At 52.6% G+C, this 23,725-nt stretch overlaps 1 protein-coding gene across 1 annotated transcript in view; it reads right to left on the bottom strand.

Annotated features, from left to right (window-relative positions):
• The window catches only part of LOC311162042 (ephrin type-B receptor 2), a gene marked incomplete at both ends in the record, with an annotated part of 276,894 nt that extends 256,121 nt beyond the window's left edge, over positions 1-20,773 (bottom strand). The window contains 2 exons of the mRNA XM_084220153.1: positions 7,298-7,362; positions 20,689-20,773. Of these exons, the coding sequence (XP_084076279.1) occupies positions 7,298-7,362; positions 20,689-20,773 (150 nt within the window). The remainder of the gene's footprint in view (positions 1-7,297; positions 7,363-20,688) is intronic.
• Between the last annotated feature and the right edge of the window lie 2,952 nt (positions 20,774-23,725).

The following is a 23,725-nucleotide window of genomic DNA, read 5'->3' as shown; positions in this document are numbered from 1 at the left end:
TGACAGAGCAGGAGATCAATGACCACCTCCAAGGACCAGCAACAGTCGGTATCAGCCACACCTCCACCCTCGGGGGTGGATTTGGAGAGTTTGCATATGCACTCTCACTCTTTCAAACTCAGTGCTGTTTTGCACAGCAGCTGCACTGTCAGTTCTGTCCCACAGTCCCTCGGGATCCCAGTCTGAGACCAGCCAAAACACCACACTTGGCCTGCAGGGAAAGTGCTCTAAGAATGGGGCAGGCAGGCTACCTGAGCTCGTGGCTCAGGTGCTACAGATTCATCTTCCCAGTGTGGCACAGGTCAACCAAGGTCCCATGGGCCCTGCCAGGTCCCAGGAGTTACAGAGCCTTTGGGATCACAGAATCCAAGAAATTATTTGGATTGGAAGTGACCATCTTGTTCTAAACCTCTGCCATGGGCAGGGACACTTTCCCATATCCCAGGCTTATCCCAGCCCTGTCCAGCCTGGCCTTGGACACTGCCAGGGATCCAGGGGCAGCCACAGCTGCTCTGGGCAACCTGTGCCAGGGCCTGACCACCCTCACAGGGAAGAATCTTTTCCCAATATCCAATCCAAATATACCCTCTCTCAGCTTAAAGCCATTATCCCTTTTCCTATCACTGCTTAACCTTGCAAAAAGTCCCTCTCCAGCCTTCCTGTAGGCCTTCTTGGGTACCAGAAGGGAGGTGAAAGGACCTGCTTCAGGAATCCCCATGACTGGAGGGGTTTTTCTGTTTCTCCTTAGTTCCAGGCTCTGTGGGCAGGAGGGGACACTGTGACACTGGGTACCACTGGTTCAGGAATGCAGGCAGCATGCACGTCCCAGGCACTGCTGGCTCTCAGCTCATGGGCTGAGGTGGTTTTATGAACCAAAGATCAGCTGGGCCCCACCAGTGTGATAAGATCCCCCAGCGAGATGGAAATGAGGACATCATAATTAACGTGGTGAGCGCACACACTGGGGGGGGATGTGATTGCATCTGCATTCAGGACTTTGCCTAATAGTTTAAATTAAAGTCAACACCAGTTATAAAATATTTGCCAGATTATGAAAGGCAAGAGATGCAAACACCAGATATCTGGGCAGCTGAGTAAGGTCTTACAAGTCTCCCAGGGCCTGTGTGGCACAGCAGAGGAGAAGGAGGAGGAGCAGAGGAGAGGCTGTGTCCCCCTGGCAGCAGCTCAGCCTCCCTCCATCCTTACAGTGCAAAGGAATGAGTGTCCCCAGCCCTGGGACAGCTTCCAGGAGGGATGCCACGTCTGCCTGGCATAGCAAAGCTTTTGTGGCCACTGAGACATCCAGCACTTTCCTTCCCAGCACTCCATGGCACCTTCTCACACCATTGTCACTGGGAGAGGAAAAAAAGAGAAGGCTGTTATTGAAGCTATAAATCATTAGATGGGAGGCCTTAATGGAGATAATCCCCATGAAATCAGTGACTGCTGTGCCTAAGGAGGGATTTGTCAGGCAGTTAACTACCCTGAGCTTCACTGCAGGTGATTAACTACTGGTAGTGACCAGCATCTGGGGAATTAGCAATAACCCAGGATTTACTGAACAAGCACTGGGAGATGAGCTTTCATCTCAATTACCAGTCTAAATCTTTATTTTCCAATGTTCCGTTCCTACACTTTTTTTTTTCCCCAAAGAAAATTAATTTCACCACAGCTTGAGCTGTAACTTGCTGGTACTTCTGGACCCAGGTAGAGGCTCCAGCTTGGAAGAGAAACCCAAGAAATACAACAGGAACATCAGAGTGAGGGAGACCAGTGGCATAGCCCAGGCACATGGGAGAGCCCCAATATCTCTTGGTGGTCTGAGAAGAAGAGATGAACCTGAAGGGGATGGAACAGCCAGGACACAGCACAGCTGACACTGGAGATGGGATTTTATGGAGTGGGCTTGGGGCAAAGGGAGACCCTGCTTCATGACAGATGAGGCTCATCCCAGCCATGTACTGGCTGTTGGCTGCAGGATCAGACCCAGGCAGAAAAAGTGCCCTGGTGTGCAGGCATGGCTCTGCAAATAGCACAGTCCCAGGGCTGAAATCCCCATTCTTAATGCACAAATACAGCTGGGAGGCCATCCTGTGGCTGTGTCTGTGCTTTCAGCTGGGGGTGCCAGCAGATCTGGTGCCTTTCTGACCGTGTTCTCTCTGGGTACCGTAGGATGAAGGAGGAGCACCCTTGGCTAACTGTGCCCAGCAGCTCAGGACCTATCCCTTTCTGAGGAGCAAAGGGGCAGGCATGGGGAGCTCCAAAGCCCTCTCAAGCTCTCTCCTGATTCCCACCAACAGAGCCAACATGGAGCATGCCAGGTGGGATGGCTGGGGATTGTACAGGGCCAGGAGCTGGACTTGATGACCCTTGTGGCTCCTCCCAGCTCAGGACAGTCCATGACTCTGTGACAGATGTTGGGGCAGCTGCCTGGGTGGAAATGCCCAGCAGCTCTCTGGGCTGACCCCAGCCCCTGCTGCAAGAGGGAAACTGTGGGGCCACCACAGAAGGTGCTGGGGGGGATGGATGGCGAGGTCCTGTGCAGCATGGGGGGCTTTCCTCCAGCACTCAAGGTGCTCCCATTCTAATTAGCTTTTGCAAGGCATCATTCGAGCTCCTTAGATACCCTGTGTCTGAACAAAATAATTTCCTGTTTGACTTTGTAAATCAAAGTAGATGATACAATAATTATTAATAATATGTTGACTTATCTCATCAGTGTTTTAATTAGTCAGTAGAAAGGCAATTTGCAAAGGGGCCGATCAGCTCCCTCTGATCCAGCAGGTCACGAGCCAAGCAAGGAGAAGGGAGAGAAGGGCACTGGGGCACTGGGGCGTTTTGCTGGGGAGAACTGGGATACAGGAGGCATGGCAAGGGAAGGAGTTGACCACACTGATAAGAGTTTAATTTTCAATGCAAAGGGAATTGTTCTGGGAAAGGAGAGAGCTGCAAAGCCCCTGGGAGCCCTTTGAAGTTATAATTGAGAGGAACTGCAGCCTGCGGGACAGGGATGCTCCCAGTGACCCTTCTGCTTCCTGCACGTGTCTCTGGGGTGGAGGTGAGGGGGGGGATGCAATTAAACTCCTGAGCAGCAATTACAGACAATTACCCCTCAGTTAATTGTCTGTCAAGAGAAAACGTCAAAACAGGCCAGGCATGGCTCCCTGATGGCCTGACATTCCCCAGGGCCCACGGCACTGCTGACCCTCGCTGTGCCCATTGCTTCCAGCTCCTGCTCCTCTGCTCTTGCTGGCCGTGGCAAACCCAGAGAGGGAAGTAACCTTCCAGTGAGGCAGGAAACCTTCCAGTGAGGCAGGAAACCTTCCAGTGAGGCAAGTTCACCTTGCCCACAGGTGTGATGAAGACATCAGGACTTTGCAAGTGGTACCCGTCCAGTTTTGCCTTGGCTGTGCAGGTAGCTCTGGGATCTCCCAGTCAGAAGATGAAGCCTCTGAAGCTGCTGCCTTTCCTCTGGATTCCCAGGTGTGAGAGGACCTGCAGGTGCCACAGAGCAAGCCACAGGGCAATAGGCAGTGGGCTAGCAGATACAAGTCCTCTTCAGAAGCTCCTCAAGCTGGGGACCAAGGCTCTGTGCTGCTTAGTGCCGTGAAAAGAGCGAGGCAGAGCTACCCACCTCTTACTGTCTATCACCCATGTGCTGGCCCTGGGGGGAATGGAGATGTGGGTAAAGCAAGGTGAACATGACTTCAGCAATGCTGTCCTGTAGCAGGCCCAGAGCCTGCAAGGGCTCCCTGGCTTCCAGCAGCCTAAGACAGGAAATGCCAAGTCATGATGACTGGACCTTAGAAGCCCCTCTCTTCCATCTTCGGACCCCTGCTTATCTCTCTGTAAGACTATAGGTCACTTTCCTTTGACCCTTACTATTGGACAATTTCCAAAACCCCTGTATCCTATAAAAACCCCTACTTTTGCCCAGCTTGGCAGAAGAGCTGTCCCTGGGAACCTTTGCAGAAGATTCAATAAAGACATTGCTGTGGAACCCCACACATCCTTCTCTCCCTCCCTGCATCTGCCTACTGGCACCTAGCAAGCAAAGAGCTGAAATCACAATGAGCTGATAATCACTAAAGAGCTGATATCACTTAAGCTTGCTAAGATTGCCTGGGGCTAAGAACTGCTTGGGAGCTGGGACAGACGGACAGGCCGTGCCCACCAGGACTGCGCTGTCCAGATCCATTGCAGCCTGCTGGGGACACCCCAAACCCAGCCAAGGCAGCATTACTGCCCTCAGCAGAAGGATGCTGCCTGTGTCTGCCCACAGATGGAGCTGACACGCTGTGGGGAAATCCTGCACTGTGGCTCAGGCAGGACAGCTGGGAGGTAGCTGGAACGGGGGGGCTTTGCCACCAATCTTTCAGCTAGAGTATCTAAATTAAGGAAATGGCAGCAAAAATAAACAACCTCCATGAAAATCTGGCTTCACAGTACAATGCCTCAACACAACCCCAGGCCAGGCCTTCGAAAGCTGCGGCACGGGGCAGGGGCAGGGACAGCCCCAGGGACATACAAAGCACTGGGCACAGATGGTGACCAGCAAAGGGAGTTCCTTTCTTAGTGCAGGGATCACACCAGATCTCCCCCACTTTAGCCTGAACTGCACTCTAGGGGCTGCTTGGGAGGCATCTGCTCAGAGCCAAATCATTGGCACTGCCAGCAGATGTTCTACCCCAGCATCCCTGAGACAATAGCACCCTAATGACTCTCCTGGTGACAGAAAACTGATCCCAGGGCAAATTTCCTACTCAGAAAGGACCTGGAGGTGAAGGACCAGCAGGGAGGGAAAGGAGTGAGATGTACTTTCCACATTAGTGATACAATGGGCCGTGGAGGAAGAGCCATGGTACAGACCAGTGTTTAGAGGAACCATTAAAACATCCAGCTGGAAAAATATATGCAAAGATGAGGGTGTTCAAGACAGTTTCCACACAGGTATGTGATCATCCTGTTGGTAACAGGGCCACAATTTGGGCAAAAGCACAGCATAAATGCACAGTGGTGTTACCCCACAACCGACTAAGGTCCTGTAGGACTCAGCAGCATGGCCAAGAGGTGGCTCTGGTGTTGGGTGTTACACAGCACTTAATGTTGTGAGCCTTTTTGGTTTTCTTTTACTTTTTTGGGATCCAGTATTATAATTTTGTTTTATTCTTTGTTCGATTTATTTACTCTTTTTAAATTTACTTACTGTTTTATTTAATTTATTGTATATTATTTAATCTGTTGTATAATTATTCATTATATTATTATTTATTTTTAACAAACATCATCAATAAGATGGAGATCTCAGATGTACTGGTGTTCAAGAGCAGCTGGTGAAGCACTGCTGGGCATCTGCTGTAGAGAGCCCTGAGACTCAGACCCAGCCCGTGTGGTCACCTGACAGTCACAGCTGACAGTCCAAATGGGGTGGGGCTCTGGATTCATCCCTGGATGTGTCAATGTCCAGCACAAGATACTGCACTTCAGCTGGCCAAGGAAGTCCCTGGTGTGGTGAGAATGAGGCTCCTGTAGGCTCAATCCTTTTGTCTGCTTTGGGAGTGCAAGGCCCTGCCCAGCACAGCCAGCTCAGGTGGATTCAGCCTCACCCCAATGGATTCCACCTGCACTCCTGACAGGGACCAAGGGCCCGGGCAGAGGGTCACCCAGAAGGATAATCCTGGGCAGTCTGCAAGCAGAGAGTGGTCTGACTACGGAGAGGAATTGCCTGGGGAGGGATTAAGGACAGAACACTGGATGTGGAGAATGGAAAACAGCCCTGTCTCCCAGAAAATCCCAAAAACCTTCTCCCTTGCAGGAGAGCAGAGGAAGCCCTGAACGTGTGTCAGGCTCCTCCAGGATGCCACGATCTGGCAGCAGGGCTGGGATGAGATGACAGTTGATTAGTGACAGGACAGCAGTGACAGCCAAGGGCAGCCATGAGGAGGACAGCATCTGCTTCATCCAGGCAGAGGCAGAAGAAGGTCCCCTGGCTGCAGACCGGAGGCAGGCAAACCCTCGTAGTGATCGGTTTTTAACAGGGGCACGTTAACAGCATCGCCACAGGACCCGGAGGATTTACCAGCACCAGCAATTTTGCAGCCAAAGATGTTTTTTCCTCAAAGCTGGGCTGCTCTGAGAGCTGAATGAATTGACAGGTCTGAAGGCCCGTATTTATGCAGGAGATCACATCACATTAGTTCCACAGTCCCCTCTGACCTTGTACCTCTCAGTCTCTTACATTCCCAGGATACTCATCATTACAACAACTAACTGCTAAAATTAGACTTGAGTTAACGATTTAATATATTTACATTTATGATAAAGTCTGATAGAAATCTGATCATCGGTATTATTATGAATTCACTGTTCTGATCACTCCTGCTCAAGCAGTGCGGGGACTGAAAGTCTCAAGCAACAGATCAATGAAAATTATTAGAGGCCTGGGAAGATTTCTGTGGGAGGTGGAATTGAAAAGATTAGGACCGTTTAGTTCAGAGAGAGGATAAAAAGAATGGACACGAAAAATCAACACAGCAGCAACAGCCAGGTAGGCACCCCAATTTTGCACGTTTTGTGCCTGCAGAAAGCCCCACTGTGCCTTGCGGTTGGTCCTGTGGGTATTTATGGGATTGTTTCTGTTCGCTAAATGAATGAGCAAAATCCTTCCAGCCAGGTCACCCTGACATCTGAAACTCACTATTTCCAGAAAGCTACTGTGTCAGGAAAACCTGGGCATGAAAATACAAGTGAGGGGAGAGTGTGGAAAGGATCCAGCCAGTGGAGATGGCAGGCTCATGTGGGGGTCACCACGCCACCATCCCTCCTGGACACGGCACAGGGCTGTGAGTTTGCACCCCCATTCCTGTGAGATGAGATCCACGGGGGAGGCTCCCCTGCCCCCCTTGCCCATTTCTCACAGAAATTCCTTGGATTCCAGGTGGTTGGGAGCTCCCTGGTCATTTGGGGCTGTTCCCCCCGATGTTCACCCAGTGCAGTGAGGAATGAGACACTTAGCATGTCCCAGCTCTTGAGTCCCTTCAAAGTTCAGGACCTGGTGACGGCCTGGTTCTTACCAGGGGACATGGAGGGTTAAGTGGCATTTCCGAAACAGCCGTATCCCTATGCCAGTCTGTCAGGCTGGCATTTTCCCAACAGACGTGGTCTGTTTGCCTCATCTGAGGCACTGACTTGGGGCTGAGATGTCCATTCCCTACTCATCCCCTGACCCCTGCCACAGTAACCCACGGTGATCCATCCCACTGGGGTCCCGCTCTGCCAACAGTCACTTCATACTTACCCCATGTGAGGGATAAGTCATCCAGCCCCAGTCTCCCAGGATTGTTGACGTGTCTAGCAAGTTCACTGGAAAACACAGGAGCAAAAGCTGTGTTAGAAAGCTTTGTCCCCATGTCCCCATCCCCAAGCAGTAAGGAACAGAGCCACCATGAAGAAGCCCTCTTCACTTGCCACCTCCTTGAAAATGCCCCCCACCCATCAATCTTTCTTCAGGGACTGCCTGGCTGGATATGAGGCAGGTATGGAGTTTGGGGATGGCAATAAGGGATGCTCCCCAGAGCTGGTGGTTCAGGATAGAGTTGAGTCCTGGCCCCAGTACTGAGAGCAGTGTGACCTTTGGGGAAGAGGAAGCTGCAAAGAGCAGGTTAGAGGGAATGCAAAGCAAGGAAGGGTTGTGGAAACAAACTCCCAGCATCAGGTTGTCCACCAGTCCCACCGTGGGCCAAGACTGATGCAACTGGAGCATCATTCCTCGGCTGGACACCTCTCCTCTGGAAGCCCTTTAGGCTCAGCTCCCTCTCAGCATCACTGGTTTGAAGTCTGCTCTCCAGCAGCTGCTGTAATTGCGCACTGCAGTGCCCAGTTCCAGCACAAAGAGACTCCCCGTGGTCCTGGCTGACGCCCCACTGGAGAAGTCCATCAAAGCCAACCCCTCCAAATCCCTGCCACCAGCAGGAGCCCGACTTAAAGAGGAAACAGAGGCAAACTACAAGAAGAGGGGAGCAGATTGACTGGTAGGAGAGGTGAGGATGCCTTCCAACGTGCTCAGAAGCTTCCTGTGGAAACCTGTGCAGCGGCAGCAGTGGAGGAAAGCAGGATGCCATGGCACTGCTGCCTCTGAGCCATCTGAGCCCCATGCCCAGATCCCACAGCATCAAGCAGAGGAGAGCCTCGAGGTTCTTGAGCCTCGAGGTTATCAGGAGGCCTGATAACCTCGAGTTGCTCCGCACCTGGGGAAGGAGCCCAAGCCCCAGCTCCATGGTGCAGACCCAGAGGGAAGGAGGCCTGGGGGAGGCTGCCAGCAAAGTGCCTCGACGCTTGGTGCAGTGGGCACTAGGACCCTGATGCCTCAACACCCCCCAAGAGCACCAGGCTCTCACAGGGACCCCCAGTGCCTCCAGCTTTCCCCATTCCCTTTATCCTGAAGCCATCCAGTGAGGTCAATGCTGCGGAGGCTTCATCCTTGCTGGCTGCCTTTGGTCATCCTTGAGGAGCACCAAACTGGACCTGGAGACAGGCACCTTGTCACAGCATCCCTCTGCAGCAACAGGGCTGGGCTGGTCCCTGGGCTCAGGAGGGATGGCGGTCTTGTTGCCAGGACCAGCTTGTCACAGCAGGGACAGGGCATATCAGGACAGTGGCTCCAGTCCCTGCAAAGACTGGGCTCAGCATGAGGCTGCTCCCTGTAGCCTGAGGAACGGGTGCCGCTTTCATTTACTATTACCAGGCAGGGAAGGAGAGGGGAGGAGAGAGGAGCAGAGACGTGAGCTGGCTGTGAAACACCCGGACGTCATGCTCCTGACAGAGCAGATTAGGAGCTTTTGAGGCATTTATTAATGTTAGCAGAACAATTTAAGAGAATTTCCAGGGTTTCTTGTGTGGTTCCATTGGCCCAACAGCAGGCCAAGCCCCTCCACTCCCTGCGCAGCACTGCTCCCACTGCTAAAGAGGCCCCTTGCCCTCAGCACAGAGTAATTACCTCAGAGATTTCAAATCCATTTTTATTTGTTATTGTTAATCTGAAGATTTTCTGCCTATTTTCCCTGGGTAATTCACCCAGCAGGAGCCCAGGCTTGGGAGTTTCCCTGTTCACAGTGCAGGACCACAGTCCTGGTGACCCTCAGCAGGCAGGTTGCAGGGAGGGGACAGCTTTTGCAGACCCCCTCTCCCCCCCCACCGTGGTCTCTGCACCCTCTTTCCCACGCTGGGATGCTCAGCAATGGATGTGACTGCCTCCCACTGCTCTGCAAGCAGCAGGAGGAGTCTGCATGAACTGGGGTTCAGCAGGATCATTGTGTTATGAAGAACGATGCTGAGAGCACATAGTGGGGAGTACCCCAGACTTGTCTGCCAACAGTATGTGGGACCTGGAGCCAGCTTGCTTCACCCCATCCCACCACCATGACCATGTGCTCATCAGCCAGTCTCACAGAGATGTTGTCATGACCTGAAGGAGTCTTCTCCTTTCAGTTCCTTTGGTTCCTAGACAACCTTTTCCACCTTGCATCCCACTCATGGTCAGATTCCTCTTTGGAAGAGGAGAGAGGAATAAGTTTCTTTTATTCCCTCACTTCAGCCAAGTGCACAGAGCCCTGCATTTTAAGCCCACACAGCAAGCACTGCACAAACACAAAGGCACTGCGTGTGCGAGAGTTCCCGTTCACTCATGGGATACACACGCGCCTGTGGATCCCAGTGTCCATCCAGCAGCACCGTGACACGCTCCGATATGGGGACACCAACACTGTCCCCAAACCCAGCTGGTGACAGCCCAGGTTACAGCCCAGCTCCAAGGGACCCTGCAACACCTCGTGTGACCAGCGCCTGTTCAGCCCCGTGCAGTGAGCTCCTCTCCGGGGCGATGCTCAGAGCCTGCCTTCGAACCACAGGGTGAGCAAGACCACCACAAAGGACCCCTTTCAGCTCCAACATTTTTTCAGAAAATGTGCCGGTTTGGGAGACCTCTCTCCTACAGCTGGGCAATTCTCTTTGATGCTATGGACTGTCTGCACGTATCAGTCTCAAAGCGTGAGTTCCATTTTGTTTTCCTCAGCACCATTTTGTCGTTTCCCTATTCTGTGCCTTGGCCTTGCCTGGGCGTATTGAGCCAAAGCACCAGGAGGTGTCAGGGGAAATTCTCGCCCTGGTGGAAAAGCTGTCAAGCCTGATTGCCCATTCAGATGTAAGCACCTAGGACAGAGCAGGTCGTTTCCCAGCACAACTGGGGTCTGCAGACGGAGCCTCACGTAGGGCAGACCCTCATGCTGCACAAAGCTGCATCGTGCAATGGTGCATGAGTAGTGGACATTGCAGCCTCATAGATACAGACTAGGCAGGAGTCAAAGTGTGCAAATCAGTATATGATGTATGCATATATTGCATTTATACCTGTATCTATTGTTGGATCTATATCTGTATCCATTTCCATACCCATATCTACCAAGTTCTATATCCTGCTTGCGATAAGTGAGGGAGCTGAGACTGGGACTAGCATCCAGAGGATGTGCATTTTACTTGGGACCATATATCTCTTGCCATACATCTGTATCTATATCTATTTCTATATCTATGTCTTTATCTGTATCTATATCATCTATATCTATATCTATATCTATATCATCTGTATATCTCTATCTTATCTATATATTTATATCTGTATCACATACATCTATATTATCTATAAAGAGCGAGTGCTTAGATACCCTTCCCAACACTTTCACTAGTGGCCACAGCTCCTGCAGGGATGTATTGCACCCCTACAAACAGATGTGGGAGCACACTGGAATCTCATATCCAAGCATCCTGGGCTCAGAAATGGGCTTGTGGTATCTAGGGGAGCTTGTGCATCCTCAGCCCACCCAGGTTCATGGTGGGGTGGTGGAACAAGCTTGGGGGTGACACACTGGTGGATGTGCTGAGTCCCAGCCTCTGGAAAAACAGTGGGAGACCAAAGAGGGCTCTGAGCACCCTCACTAATTGTTAACCCACTGTGGTCCTCCCTCTAATTACTCCATCATCTCCCTCTTAGGCAAGGGCTTTGTAGCGCAGGCGTGGGGAGGAAGGGTCACTGGGAGCAGCCCTGTTCCCTTGGGCTTCAGTTCCTCTCCATCACAACTTCAAAGGCCTCCCAAGATTCACAGCAAGGCTCCCCCCCGCCCATGCAACAATGCCTTTTGCATCAATAATTAAACTCTTACCAGCACAGCCTGGCTGCTCCCCACTACCCAAAGACCAGCAGGCTCAGCTCCACAACTCCAAGCGGGTCTGTGCAGCCCACAGCAGCCCCACAGCCCCAGCCCCTCTTCACGGGGGAATGACACAGGGAGGGTTATCTGAAGTGGGCAGACAGTCTGGGAAAGGGGCAGCAAGAGGCTTCCTGAGAGGAGGGGAACAAGAGCCAGTGGCATTCACTTCTCGTAATCTGGGGCAGAACTTGGGAGGGGCAGGTGGGGCCAGGGTGGGTCAGCTGTTTGTGTCCCACCATTTAATGCAAGGGCCAGCTGAATAGGCAGCGGGACCTTTCCAAATCGGGAGGCAAAGCTGAGACACAAAGTCAAGTCTCACTGGCCTTGGAACATGGCAAGAGGATAGGATGGGAAGCTTTGCTGTCAGCCTCCTGATCCCTGGGACAGTATTTATCTTTAAGGAATGAAAAATAGCCATTTATTCCCCAACCCATGAGGCCAATGGGGAGGGCTCAGAGGGAGGAGCAGCCTGCCTGGAGGCCAGGTCAGCTCTCCCCTTTCAGGAGCTGTGTGCAGGGATGTTCCCCACAGATGCAGGTCAGCAGTGGGTTGCTGCTCTGCCAGACCAGCAGCCGGATCCAGGCAGGATTTGTCCAGCAGCTGCTCATCCACAAGGCTGCACATGCTAAGGACACAGCAGGGATGAGGATACCCTCGGCACCCACCGGCCTCGGCTGCCCAGAGAAGGAGTTTAGAAAAGCAGTGTGGGTAGATCCAGGAAATATCATCAAATCTGGCAGGAATTTTGGATTTCCACACTTCTGGAAATGCCAGAATCACGCTGGAAAACAAAACAAAGCAAAGCAAAATAAAACAAAACAAAACAAAAAAAAGGCAAAAAAACAGAGAAGAAAAATACCAAACAAACCAAACAAAAGAATATAAACACCAAAAAAACCCAACAACAACAACAAAAAAACAAAACCCAAAAACCACTAAGCTAAAAAGAAACATTTTCAAATGAAAGCAGTGCTGCTTTTTGGCTGTGCCCTAATTCCCATTTCAGGATTTCTTCTCAGACCTCCAGATTGTTGCTGTGAACTTTCTGCATTTAATTTTATATCATTTTGTAATGCATCAGGAGCGGCAATGCCCATAAGGACTGCCCAGAGGGTCACCCCTTTTCACTATACCCAGAGCAGGAGATACTTTGATGTAGGAAGAAAGCTTGTTTGTTCAATCAGTGCTAACAAAAAGTCTCAGTTCAGGTTTTAAAAATAAAATTATCAACCTGATCCTTCCAGACCCTGCATGATATCATGTAAGATAATGTGCAGCACAAGAGCACATTACGTACCCGTGGTAGGACTGAGGTGTTGTGAAATAATGCAAAAAATGAAACAAAACAAAACACCTTGAATAAAGTATTTCTAAGGCTAAAAACCTTGAAATTATAGGGCAGGTTTTTTCTTCCCAGAAAAAAAAAAAAAAAAACCACATCAAAAGCCAAACAGCAAAAAGATGTTCCCTCTCAAAACTACAGGTGAGAAAATAGAGATGTAAAATGGTCATGTATCCTGCTCCCTTTGAGAATCCCAGTGCTTGTGTGCAGGGGGACAGACAGGGAGAACTGGGCATACTGGTGTAGGAGACCCAGATTAAACACACTACCCACCACTAGGCAGGGTGTTACAGTACTGGTGTGCATCCCCACTACAGGTGTGCACCCCTGGTACAGGTGCACACCCATCCCCAGTGCAGGTGTGTACCCATCCCCAGTACAGGTGTGTACCCATCCCCAGTACAGGTGCACACCCATCCCCAGTGCAGGTGTGTACCCATCCCCAGTGCAGGTGTGTACCCATCCCCAGTGCAGGTGTGTACCCATCCCCAGTACAGGTGCACACCCATCCCCAGTACAGGTGCACACCCATTCCCAGTACAGGTGTGTACCCATCCCCAGTGCAGGTGTGTACCCATCCCCAGTACAGGTGCACACCCATCCCCAGTACAGGTGTGTACCCATCCCCAGTGCAGGTGCACACCCATCCCCAGTACAGGTGTGTACCCATCCCCACTACAGGTGCACACCCATCCCCAGTGCAGGTGTGTACCCATCCCCAGTGCAGGTGTGTACCCATCCCCAGTGCAGGTGTGTACCCATCCCCAGTGCAGGTGCACACCCATCCCCAGTACAGGTGTGTACCCATCCCCAGTGCAGGTGTGTAGCCATCCCCAGTACAGGTGTGTACCCATCCCCAGTGCAGGTGCACACCCATCCCCAGTACAGGTGTGTACCCATCCCCAGTGCAGGTGCACACCCATCCCCAGTACAGGTGCACACCCATCCCCAGTACAGGTGTGTACCCATCCCCAGTGCAGGTGTGTACCCATCCCCAGTACAGGTGCACACCCATCCCCAGTACAGGTGCACACCCATTCCCAGTACAGGTGTGTACCCATCCCCAGTACAGGGGCACACCCATCCCCAGTACAGGTGTGTACCCATCCCCAGTACAGGGGCACACCCATCCCCAGTACAGGTGTGTACCCATCCCCAGTACAGGTGCACACCCATCCCCAGTGCAGGGGCACACCCATCCCCAGTACAGGTGTGTACCCATCCCTGGTGCAGGGGCACACCCATCCCCAGTACAGGTGTGTACCCATCCCCAGTACAGGTGCACACCCATCCCCAGTGCAGGGGCACACCCATCCCCAGTACAGGTGTGCAGCCTGGCACGGTGGCACTCACTGGTTCTGGTGCAAGCTGGAACTGGAAATGTCAGAACCCCCGGGCAGTCCCAGGGCTCGAGGATGAGCGTGCAGGGCAGGACAGGGCCCTGAGTGACACTGAGCCCACACTTCATGTCCCTGGTCCCGCAACCAGTGGGAAAGGAACTATTTCAGGCTCTAGGGGGGACTGGGCTCGTCAGGGCAAAAGCCAGAGGAGGAGGTGGGAAGGCCCTGGGGATGGGGTGGTGAGAAAGGTCAGGGATTCAATACCAGGGAAACATCCAAAGTGAGCAGGGGAAGAAGCAAGACTGCAGTGAGGCTGGGGAAGGAGCACTGGGGTCCCTGTGGCCCTGGAGGAGGCACAACTGGTGCCCCCAGGTCTGGATTTGGCCACCTGGGAGTCACACGTGTCTTTTCTTCCACAACGTCCCCAGCCTGAGGGACAGCAGAACAACACAGCCCTATCCATCAACAGAGAGGAGCCCATGCCTGGCACAGCCACACCTTGATATCTCATCTGGCTAAAGCCCTGTGAGAACAGATCTATTCAACTCCCACACCACCAAAGGGTGGCTCCTGGCATCCATGACCAAAGCCAGAAGCTTGAGGAACAGGTAATGCACCTGCACCCAAACAGGGACTTCCCTCTGAGCTGCAGTTCGGGTACAGGGACAGACTAAACACCTTATGGTACCAGTAATGCAATATCGTGACAGCCTTTAAAAATTACACAGGAGTTTTCTAACACAAAATAAATATTTTCTGCTTGCAGTCAGCAACTCCTCTGTGGTACAGATTCCAAGAAAGGGGAGCTGTGTCCAGAGGGGCTTGTCCCAGTGTCCTCGCTCTAGTCCTGACTCCCTCTTCTTTTCTCACATCTGTTGGGTATAATAAAATAGACACAAATGCATTTTCAGCTTTAGTCATCGAGGTTTCCAACCTCTGCTGCATTTTTTTGGACATTGAAGCTCATGCCACATAAGCTGCTAACACTGTCCTAAGTCCTTTTCCTAGACTACCTCACTCCCCACACGTAAGCTGCAAGCCCCCTCAGTTATCTCCTGCCTGTATGGGATTTGGAAGTGCCATACTGCCACTTCTTCCCATGCCACCCACTGTGACTACGGCAAACCCGGCACTGGAGATCTGTGCCTGCCACCCAGCCAGGGCAGACCTTGCAGCACCCTGAAAATGCCATTCTGCCCTTACTACCGGTCTCTGTGCCCCTGCAGTCCTGGTAAAGCTTTGTGTTATCCTCTCTGGAATCCTCACTAGGAAAACGTGGGTGTTACAAATGCGCTCGCTTATCTGGATTATCTGAAGGGGTTTTGCATGGCAGTTTTTCAGGTTGTCGTATGCCTTTTCCCGAATTTCTCTGAGGACATCTTTGCTCTCGCACCAGTTGGCCACCCTAAACTGTGCTGAGCTGTTTGCACCCCAATGACATTTTTAAAGCATGATAATTTCTTTTAAAGGCTTTTGCCTTTGCTCTCTTAAAAATAGCTTTCTAAAATAGAACATTTTCACAGACAAAAATACCAATACTAACTGCCTTTGAGGGGACAGGCTGACTATCTCATACCACTGGTAATTAAATATCACAAAAGTCCTTAATAATTGTATGGAAGGTGCATAACACAGAAGGTATTTCATCCAAGGAAAGACCCTGGAACTTGCGGCATCATTGATGCTGGGATGGAGCTGGGATGGATTCATCTATCCAGCTGCAGCCAGCACTGTTGTCACTCACTAACGTGGTTAAATAAGCATTTTAAATATGAGAAACTGGACATAGAACAGAAGATGCCATAGGCACAACTATGATAACCAGGGCTGGAGGTAAAGAAAAATCACAGAAGGGAACCTGCAGAGCCCGATCTGCTCATGCCCGCAAGGGATGCGAGGTGCGCAGGTTGAGTTTACCACTTTCACAGCCGAAAAACATGGGCTCTTTTTAATCCTGCAGGAAAAGCCTAACAAGAACAAACGGCTGGAAGGTGAAGCCAGGGAAATTTGTATTAGGGAAAGAGGGGCCTGATTTTTAAAGGCTGGGGCTGATGAGCCCTTGGAAAGGATTATTAAAAGCAGCACTGCCTTTGCCGATGTTTTCAGATAAACGGTGAATATTTTTCTGGCCGCTGTCCCTGGGCCAAGCGCACTTCATGAGGCTTTATTGGTGTGCCTGGATCTGATCCATCAAGGAGTTCCATCCTTTACACAGTTGTTCGTGATCCCGAGTATCGCGCACCGACACAGGCAGGATGGGGGTTTTGTTTCTTTTTCAAGGTAACACAAGTGCATTATCTGACCACTGCCTTTGGGACTGGTAAGGCTGAAGGGGTTAATCGCCTCTGTGACAGAGGAATCATTTTGAGTGTTGGCCAGGCAAACAGGCTGGATTAGAAGAATGAACTATCAAAAACTGTCAGGGTATGAATAGAGTTATCATATGAATGGATGTGCCCCTGAGATAAAGGCAGCACCGAAGACTGCCAGTGAGGCCAGCAGGGACAGGCAGAACACAGGGCCCGAGCAGAACAAAGAGCGGAGGTGGCAGGATGCCTCCAGAAAACCAGGGCTCCCGAAGTCCTGATGCCGGCACCAGCACTGACACTGGGACGTGCAGGATGAGCTTCCACCCTTCCTGAGCATCTTTGGGGCTGGGGTTCGCTGCTGGCTTGTTGAGGTTTTTTTGAGTAAAATATTTTGCTAACCACCTTTCAGCAATCAAAAAAATAAGGAATTCTTTCCTCCCTGAAGCAATTCATCAGGTTTTCAGTTGTATTTAAATTTGGCTTCATCAGATCCATTTCCACCATCACCAAAACGGGTGCTCATTTATTGTCACTGGAAAAAAACCCTTGCAATTTCAGGAAACGAGAATTCAAGGAGAATGAAAAACCTGCCAAAGTAGGTGCGTTTTGTAAACAGGTGTGTTATTTTTCTGCAAATTTTGGAGGTTGATTTTTCAGAAGTTTTATAAGCTGTTAATACAAGAGCGATGAAAATGAAGATGGCACCAGAAACATATCCCCGTAAGCCTACCTAAAATTTTTTTAATGCAAATATTTGTTTTATATCAGCATTTTGGGAGCAATCAAAAAATTAAACATTCCCCGATTTTTTTTCACTAATGTAGCCTAAACCAGCTCCCTGTTTTAAACCAATTTTCTCCATTCCCCATCACCAAAAGTCCATAAGCTTAAACACTCTTGTTTCCTATCCTCGGAGAGGAACACAGACCCCCACAGCCTTTTTAAAACGGAAAAGGCGATTTCCTCTCCCTTTCAATGTCTTGCTTTTCCCACAGCACCGACTTCGGCATTGCTGCAGAGAAGTAGGAAAGAAGCATTGAATAAACATGCAGATTCGTTTTTACCTTTTTTTCTGTTTGAGCAGAGGGGTAATTAATGAGATTACAATGAGAGATTAGCAGGGGAGACCCCCACGAACCCTTCCTGTGGCCCCCATTTCAGCAGCGCAGCAAGCGGCTGGGTTTTCCCAAGGATTCTGGTGCTTTCCTGCACCCATCCCTGTTGAGTGGAGGAGCAAAACCCCACCACTGTGGTACAAGGAAAAGATGAGCATCCTCTCCTCGGCTGAGCATCCTCCCCTGTATATCAGCCCATCACCTGCCGTTTGTCTCAGCCAGCCCAATGTGCCCCAAAATGCTGGGGGAAATGTCCCCAGATCCCCCTCCCCTGCTTCACCAGGCCCCTCACGGAGCTCTCCCAGCTCGGCCATGGCTCCATGTTGTGACAAGGAGGAAGGTCACCCCTCTCATGGACGGCGGGCAGAGCTGAGCTGGGGGCATCACCTGGAAGGGAGTAGACCCCCAGCAGCAGCATTTGAGGGGCCATTTTTTGACAGAAAATACAATTTTTTTACCCCCCACCCAAGCGCCAAATGTGATGATTTCTGCTCGTCTGATTTTCTTTCACTTTAACAAAGCTATTTCATATTTTATTATTTAACTTCAATTTGTGGTATAATATAAAATACCCGCTTTAATATTTTCGCCTATGCAACTCAGTCTGCAATAGTATAAATATTTTTAGTCTGTCATACTTCTTATTGAAATATCTAATATTGAAATATCATATATATTGAAAATAATGTTTCTACCTCCCTGCTCTAAAGAAATTTAATAATTTCTGACAATTCTTTTTTCAGTGCTCCAAATAAAAATCTTCCACATCCTGCAAATTTTTACCCCTCTTTAAAAAAAAAATCTGAGTTTTGGCTTCCAATGCATTCTGCAATGGCTGCCGTGCTGAAATGGGGGATTTCCCATGGAATGGCGACTCCCTTTTCCTCCTATTTCTCGGGCACGCCTGCACACAAGACTGAAAGGAATAAAAAATATAAGCTTAAAACTTCTTGGAACAAATATTTCAGGAAAGAGAAAGGCACTGGGAGCTCTTGGCAAGGAAAAAAACTAGGTTGAAGCTGTTTTTTTAAACAAGTTAATACGTGTTTTTATACACCAACTGCCTTCCAATACATGCATGCAGAGTGTAGCACACCGTGGCCTGAAATTTGCTTTGTGGTTGTAATTTTCTACCTTGCAGTTCCCAAACCAGCACTGGGTTTGCTCGGCAGCACGGCCAGAAATGCAGGGCACCGAGAGGCTGAGCAGGCAGAGATGATGGGCAGCCAGCTACACCCTCACACCGTGCCCATAGCCACCACACGCTCTGGGAGGGGGCAGCCGAGCCTGGCACGACTGGAGGGTGGCATGCACCAAGGCTGGGCTCTGCTCTGCAGCATCTCCCACATCTCCAGTCCCATCCCATGCCGGGGTGCTCAGTGACTGGCACCACAGCCAGTCTAGTGTGGACGCTGCTCCCAGCCCAGCACAGGGACGCTGGGAACTGGCAGAGCCCACAGCTTTATTCCAGTCCCTCTGCTCATGCTGGGGACCCAGCTGGCACTGAGTGCCCCATGCCAGGGCACAGCAGAGCCCCAGGATCTGCGGGGCCGTGAGCATCATCGTGGTGGTGGATGGAGCACCACTAGCTTTCTGCAGGCTCCCACGCCTTTTCTTGATGCCATTCAGTGCCTTCTGTCTGGTCTAATTGAGATCCAGCCTGCTTGGTCTGCCCCAGAGCCCAGCAGAACCCCAGCCCTTGCAACTTCACGACCAAGGCTGTGATTGAGGATAGCTTTCTTTTCCAACAAGTCTTGTGGGAAAGCCAGGTCTCTCCCAGCTGGCAACAGGCAGACAGCAGTGCAGGGCCTGGCTGTCCATGCAGACACCAAAAAGCCCAACTCAGCATCCAGCGATCTCCTCTGTAGAGGACAGCAAGGAGCCCCTTGCCTCACCTGTCAGTGCCCGGCGTGCGCCAAGTCCAGGCAGGGCTGTTTGGCTTTGCAGGGCTGCAGCACTGAGAGCCTGGCGCTGCACAGGCAGCATCCTGCACCACTCCCTGCCCAGGACATGGGGCAAAGGGCAGCTGCTGCATCCCAGAGCAAAGACCAAGCAAGGGCTGGGAGTGTCGGGGTGCTGGGGCCCCATTCTGCACCCTCACAGCCCACCCCCAGCAGTGAGACCCCGATGCATCCCTCTGGGTGGGCAGCAAAGCCGATGGGAAAAGGAGCAGGAAGAAGGCCAGGTAGTAGGCATTTGGCAGAAAACAGAGTTAGGACCAGCAAATAACTGGAAATTGGGAATAAAATGAGGAAAAAGCTGGTGGGTGTTGCACGATGGCAGTAAGCACAAGGACCCAACCCAGCAGGGTTCTTCAAAGTGCACAAGGCACAGGGATGGCAGCCCTTGGGCCTCAGTGTGCTGGAAGGATGGCAGAGATGCAGGGGCAGGAGAAGGGAGAGATGCCGTGGCCTCCATGGGGCAGGGACACCGGCACCGGGGCTCGCTTCAGAGCCTGTGCCGTGCTGGCCGTGGCTCTCAAGCACAGCAGAAGGGAGGAAGGATGCTGCTGCCGGTGCCAAGGACACGCTCGGGAGCGGGAACAGCAGATCCCTGGCGATGAAGATCAGCAGACCTGGGAAGCAGCCGTGCCGCCACTGCCAGCACAGAGGGAGACCCGCGAGCGGGTGGGTGGCAGGAGCCGGAGCAGCACTGCCAAAACCCAGGGGGGCCTGAAATCCTGGAGTAGGGACACGGACAAGGGCCGGGGATGAGGGCAGCCAGCAGCTGGGTAGAGTGGCCTGCTGGAGAGAGCAGGCCTGACGTGGCTGACACCAAGATGTCGGGAGAGGATCCTCAGCTGCATCCCTGCTTCCTACTTCAGAAGTTTCCAGCCCTTTCTCTCACGAGAAGTTTCCCACCTGAATGCCCTTTCCAGCTCCCCTCAATCTCCACACACCTTCCTGTGCCCACCCTCTCGCTCCATCACAGCCCACGCTGCTCGGCCAACACGCCCGGCCCCGCGCTGCTGCCAGCTCCAGTGATGGGGATCGTCATGGCTGAGCCGGTGCCGGTGTCCCTGCCCTCCCTGCAGCCACCCCTGCACGCTGCAGCAGAGCCCGGGCAGAGGAGGGAGGCAGAGCTGCCGGCATTGCTGCAGAGTCAGGTTCTCCTGACCAGCTCCGAAGTTTTGCCTCTGGTGCAAAAGCTCCAGGATTAGCAAACTCAGGCAGGCAGGAACCTGGAGCAGCACTCCCCTGGGAGCACAGAGAAGCAAAGCCCGGCAGGGCCGAGCCCATGTGGGCACATCCAAACAGCCACGGCGATCCCGCGGGTGCCCCTAACGCTGCCCCGTCACTCCAGGGCCACCCCGGTTCCTACCTTCGCTGGTGGTGGCCGAGAGGCAGGCAGCCAAGGTTATGACGATGGAGAGCGAGGATGTCAGATCCCCCTGTGCCCATGCCATGGTCCAGCGGGGGCCACCAGGCTCAGGGCCACCTCGGTTGTCCCAGCACCTCTGCGAGCGAGCTACCTCTGCCCAGAGCTACGGCACTCGCCGGCAATGCAAAGGCACTTTGCGCACATTGCTCGCAGCCACACGGGCGGGCTCGCAGGGAGGGAGCAGCCTGCCCGTCACCGCTCGCAAGCCAATGGGCTGGGTGGGCTCTGCAGCGAACCCCCCTTTCCGCGCCACACGCGCTCGCCGTACCCAGACCCAGCATCTGGACTCGGGCTCCCGCTCCCCGCTGCCCCCCGCCCCCCCGGCCCCGGGAAGCTCCAACAGTCCCCGCTGCGTCTTGTGCCCCCCATCCCGCTCCGCTCTCCGCGCTGGCCGCGGCCAGAGACAAACTTGCGGCGCTGCGGGGAGCCCTGCACTCGGTCGGGGTCAGGTGTGAAGGGGATGGGGTTACCCGTCCCTCCCGGTGTGCAAGGAGAGGAAAACCCCTTGTAACTGCTGCCCTTGCTTGTCTGAAGGAGACAGGTAGGACACCCCCATCCCGATGCTCTCCGTGCCACGTCGTTCTGGGAGAGACACTCCGCTCACAATTGACCTGTGGCAGTGGGGGCAGGGGACAGCGCACCGGGGCTCACAACGCCCTGTTTACTGTCACCTGACGGAGGGTGAACCCTGTCCAAAGCAGTTTGGGGAGACACAGCAATTGTGCCAAGGCAGAAAGGCTGGGCACTGGGCAAGGGTGTCCTGGGACAGGCTCCTGGGGCTACCTGGGAAACACAAAGCATCCTTCCCACAGCCTCTGCATCCCTCTTGCTTGGAGCCACCAGGATCGCCGAGCCAGGTGAGTGCCTTGCTCAGCATTAAACACTCGACATCTGTCAACAGACCCCCTACAGCCACTACTGCTTCCCCATCTAAATGCTGAACAATCATTAATACCTGCCCGTGGTAACCACAGATGCTGACTCCCATCTACACCACGTGCAGTGACTTATTTGCTCCTTCACGCACTCGTGGCCAGTGCATTGTGACTGCAGCTCTACCCTGCCCCAGGAACTACCCCTGGGCAAGACGCACAGGGCAGGATAGGCGTCTCTCCTGTGGTCTGTCAGGCCATCCCTTGGAAAAGCTCATCCCAGACTTGCTAAGGGGGGACAGGGAAGGAGAGGGGGTGTTGCACACCCTCCATTCCACTCTGTGTACCCTGTATATTCCCTGGAGATGCTAGACCCCGTGCTGGGGCACCCCACGGTGCTACCAGCGGCTTTCTGCATGGAGGAGTGAGAGGAGCTCCCTGCCCGCCTCCCAGCGTGTAGCGGTAACAATTTCTCATTCAGAATGGATGAGGGCTGTACCTGCAGGGACGTGTCTGCACCACTCATCACCAGGACCTGGGAACAGCACAGAACCTCGGGTCCCTCCAGGTTTTTCACCCTGCCTGCCTGGGAAGCAGTCAGAGCAGAGACAGTGCTGGAGAGATCCTGTCATCAGCAGTATCACGGGATGGGCTCGCAGAGTGGCTTAGGCAGGGACACAGCTGTGCCTCAGAAGACACCAGACACTCCCAAGACAGCTGGCAGAGGCCAAGTGGTGCTGTCAGGTGACAGGTAGAGCTACACAGTGGACTTTGCAGTGGACCTTGGAGCAAAAGGATCAGGGCTGATGGTCTCCAAAATCACAGCAAGCCACCAGGAAGCCCCACATGATGCCACATAGTTGCACCCCTGCAGCTGATGGGAAAGCAAATTTTCTGCCGGCTATCACATTGCTACTCTGACCCCGACATTTCCATTTGCTGAAAGGGCTTGTCATAGCTCAGTGCTGGATCATTCAGCTTTCTGTCCCACAGTGCCCAAGCAGAGACAGGCATTCCAGAGGGATGATGTTCACACTGCCCCGTCTGCTTGGCTCTTTTGAAACTCCCCTGCAGAGCTACCTCCAGCTTTGGTGTTCATCTGGAGAAGAGAAGGCTCTGGGGAGTCCTTAGAGCCCCTTCCAGGGCCTAAAGGGGCTCCAGAAATGGACTTTGGACAAGGGATGGAGTGATAAGGGGAAATGGCTTCACACTCATACAGAGCAGGAATGGATGGAATATTGGGAAGAAATTCCTCCCTGCAAGGGTGGTGAGGCCCTGGCACAGGTTGCCCAGAGAAGCTGTGGCTGTCCCATCCCTGGGAGTGTTCAAGGCCAGGGTAGGGCTTGGAGCAACACGGTCTATTGGATACGGGGTGGAATGAGATGGTCTTTAAGGTCCGGTGGAATGAGATGGTCTTTAAGGTCCCTTCCAACACAAACAATTCTGTGATTCTGTGATCTCAGACCCAAACTCTGGAAAAAGCTCTGGGGAGGCAGAAGCCCGCTTTGGCCTTCCAGCACTGAGGGATTCCACTCCCAGTGCCATGCCCCTAACGCTGCAGACCTTCAACACATCCCAGCTACCCACATGGGCTCTCCAGTCCCCTGGTGCCATCCCAGCCCCAGGTGTGACAGGACTGTGGGTCCTCTGGGTCTTGCAAAGGTGCCAAGAGCCAGCAGCTATTGCATGTCCCCCCAGGTTTTGGGTTTGCTGTGCTCCAGGGCTGCAGAGCTGTGCTGGCTGTTACACACTGTAAAGCAGCTTTGCAGGAGCCAAGACACAGCCCCGCCAGAAATGCCCTGAAATCCCTGCCAGGGAATGGGAGGCCTTTTAGATACACTGCCAGCTCTGGGAGAGGGGATGGGGTGTAATGGGATGCCTGCAAGCAGTGGTGGGTCCAGCAGGAAGCAGGGTCAGTGTGAACTCTGTACCACAACACAGTGCACACACACTGGGCACAGAAGGGCTGGGGGGGTAGATATTCTGGTTTCCCTGAACACTTGGTTTCATGGTCAGGATGTGCCTTGAGTGAGTAATCAATGCATGTGCATAGAGACTGGGCACTGGCAGGGGTGTTGGAGCTGGTACAGGATCAAACACTTTTG

Source organism: Fringilla coelebs, assembly GCF_963513975.1.
Source record: "Fringilla coelebs genome assembly, chromosome: 22".
In the NCBI taxonomy this organism is placed as follows: Eukaryota; Metazoa; Chordata; class Aves; order Passeriformes; family Fringillidae; genus Fringilla; species Fringilla coelebs.
The sequence above is the reverse complement of the archived record's forward strand: the minus strand, read 5'-3'. Positions and strand labels throughout refer to the sequence as shown.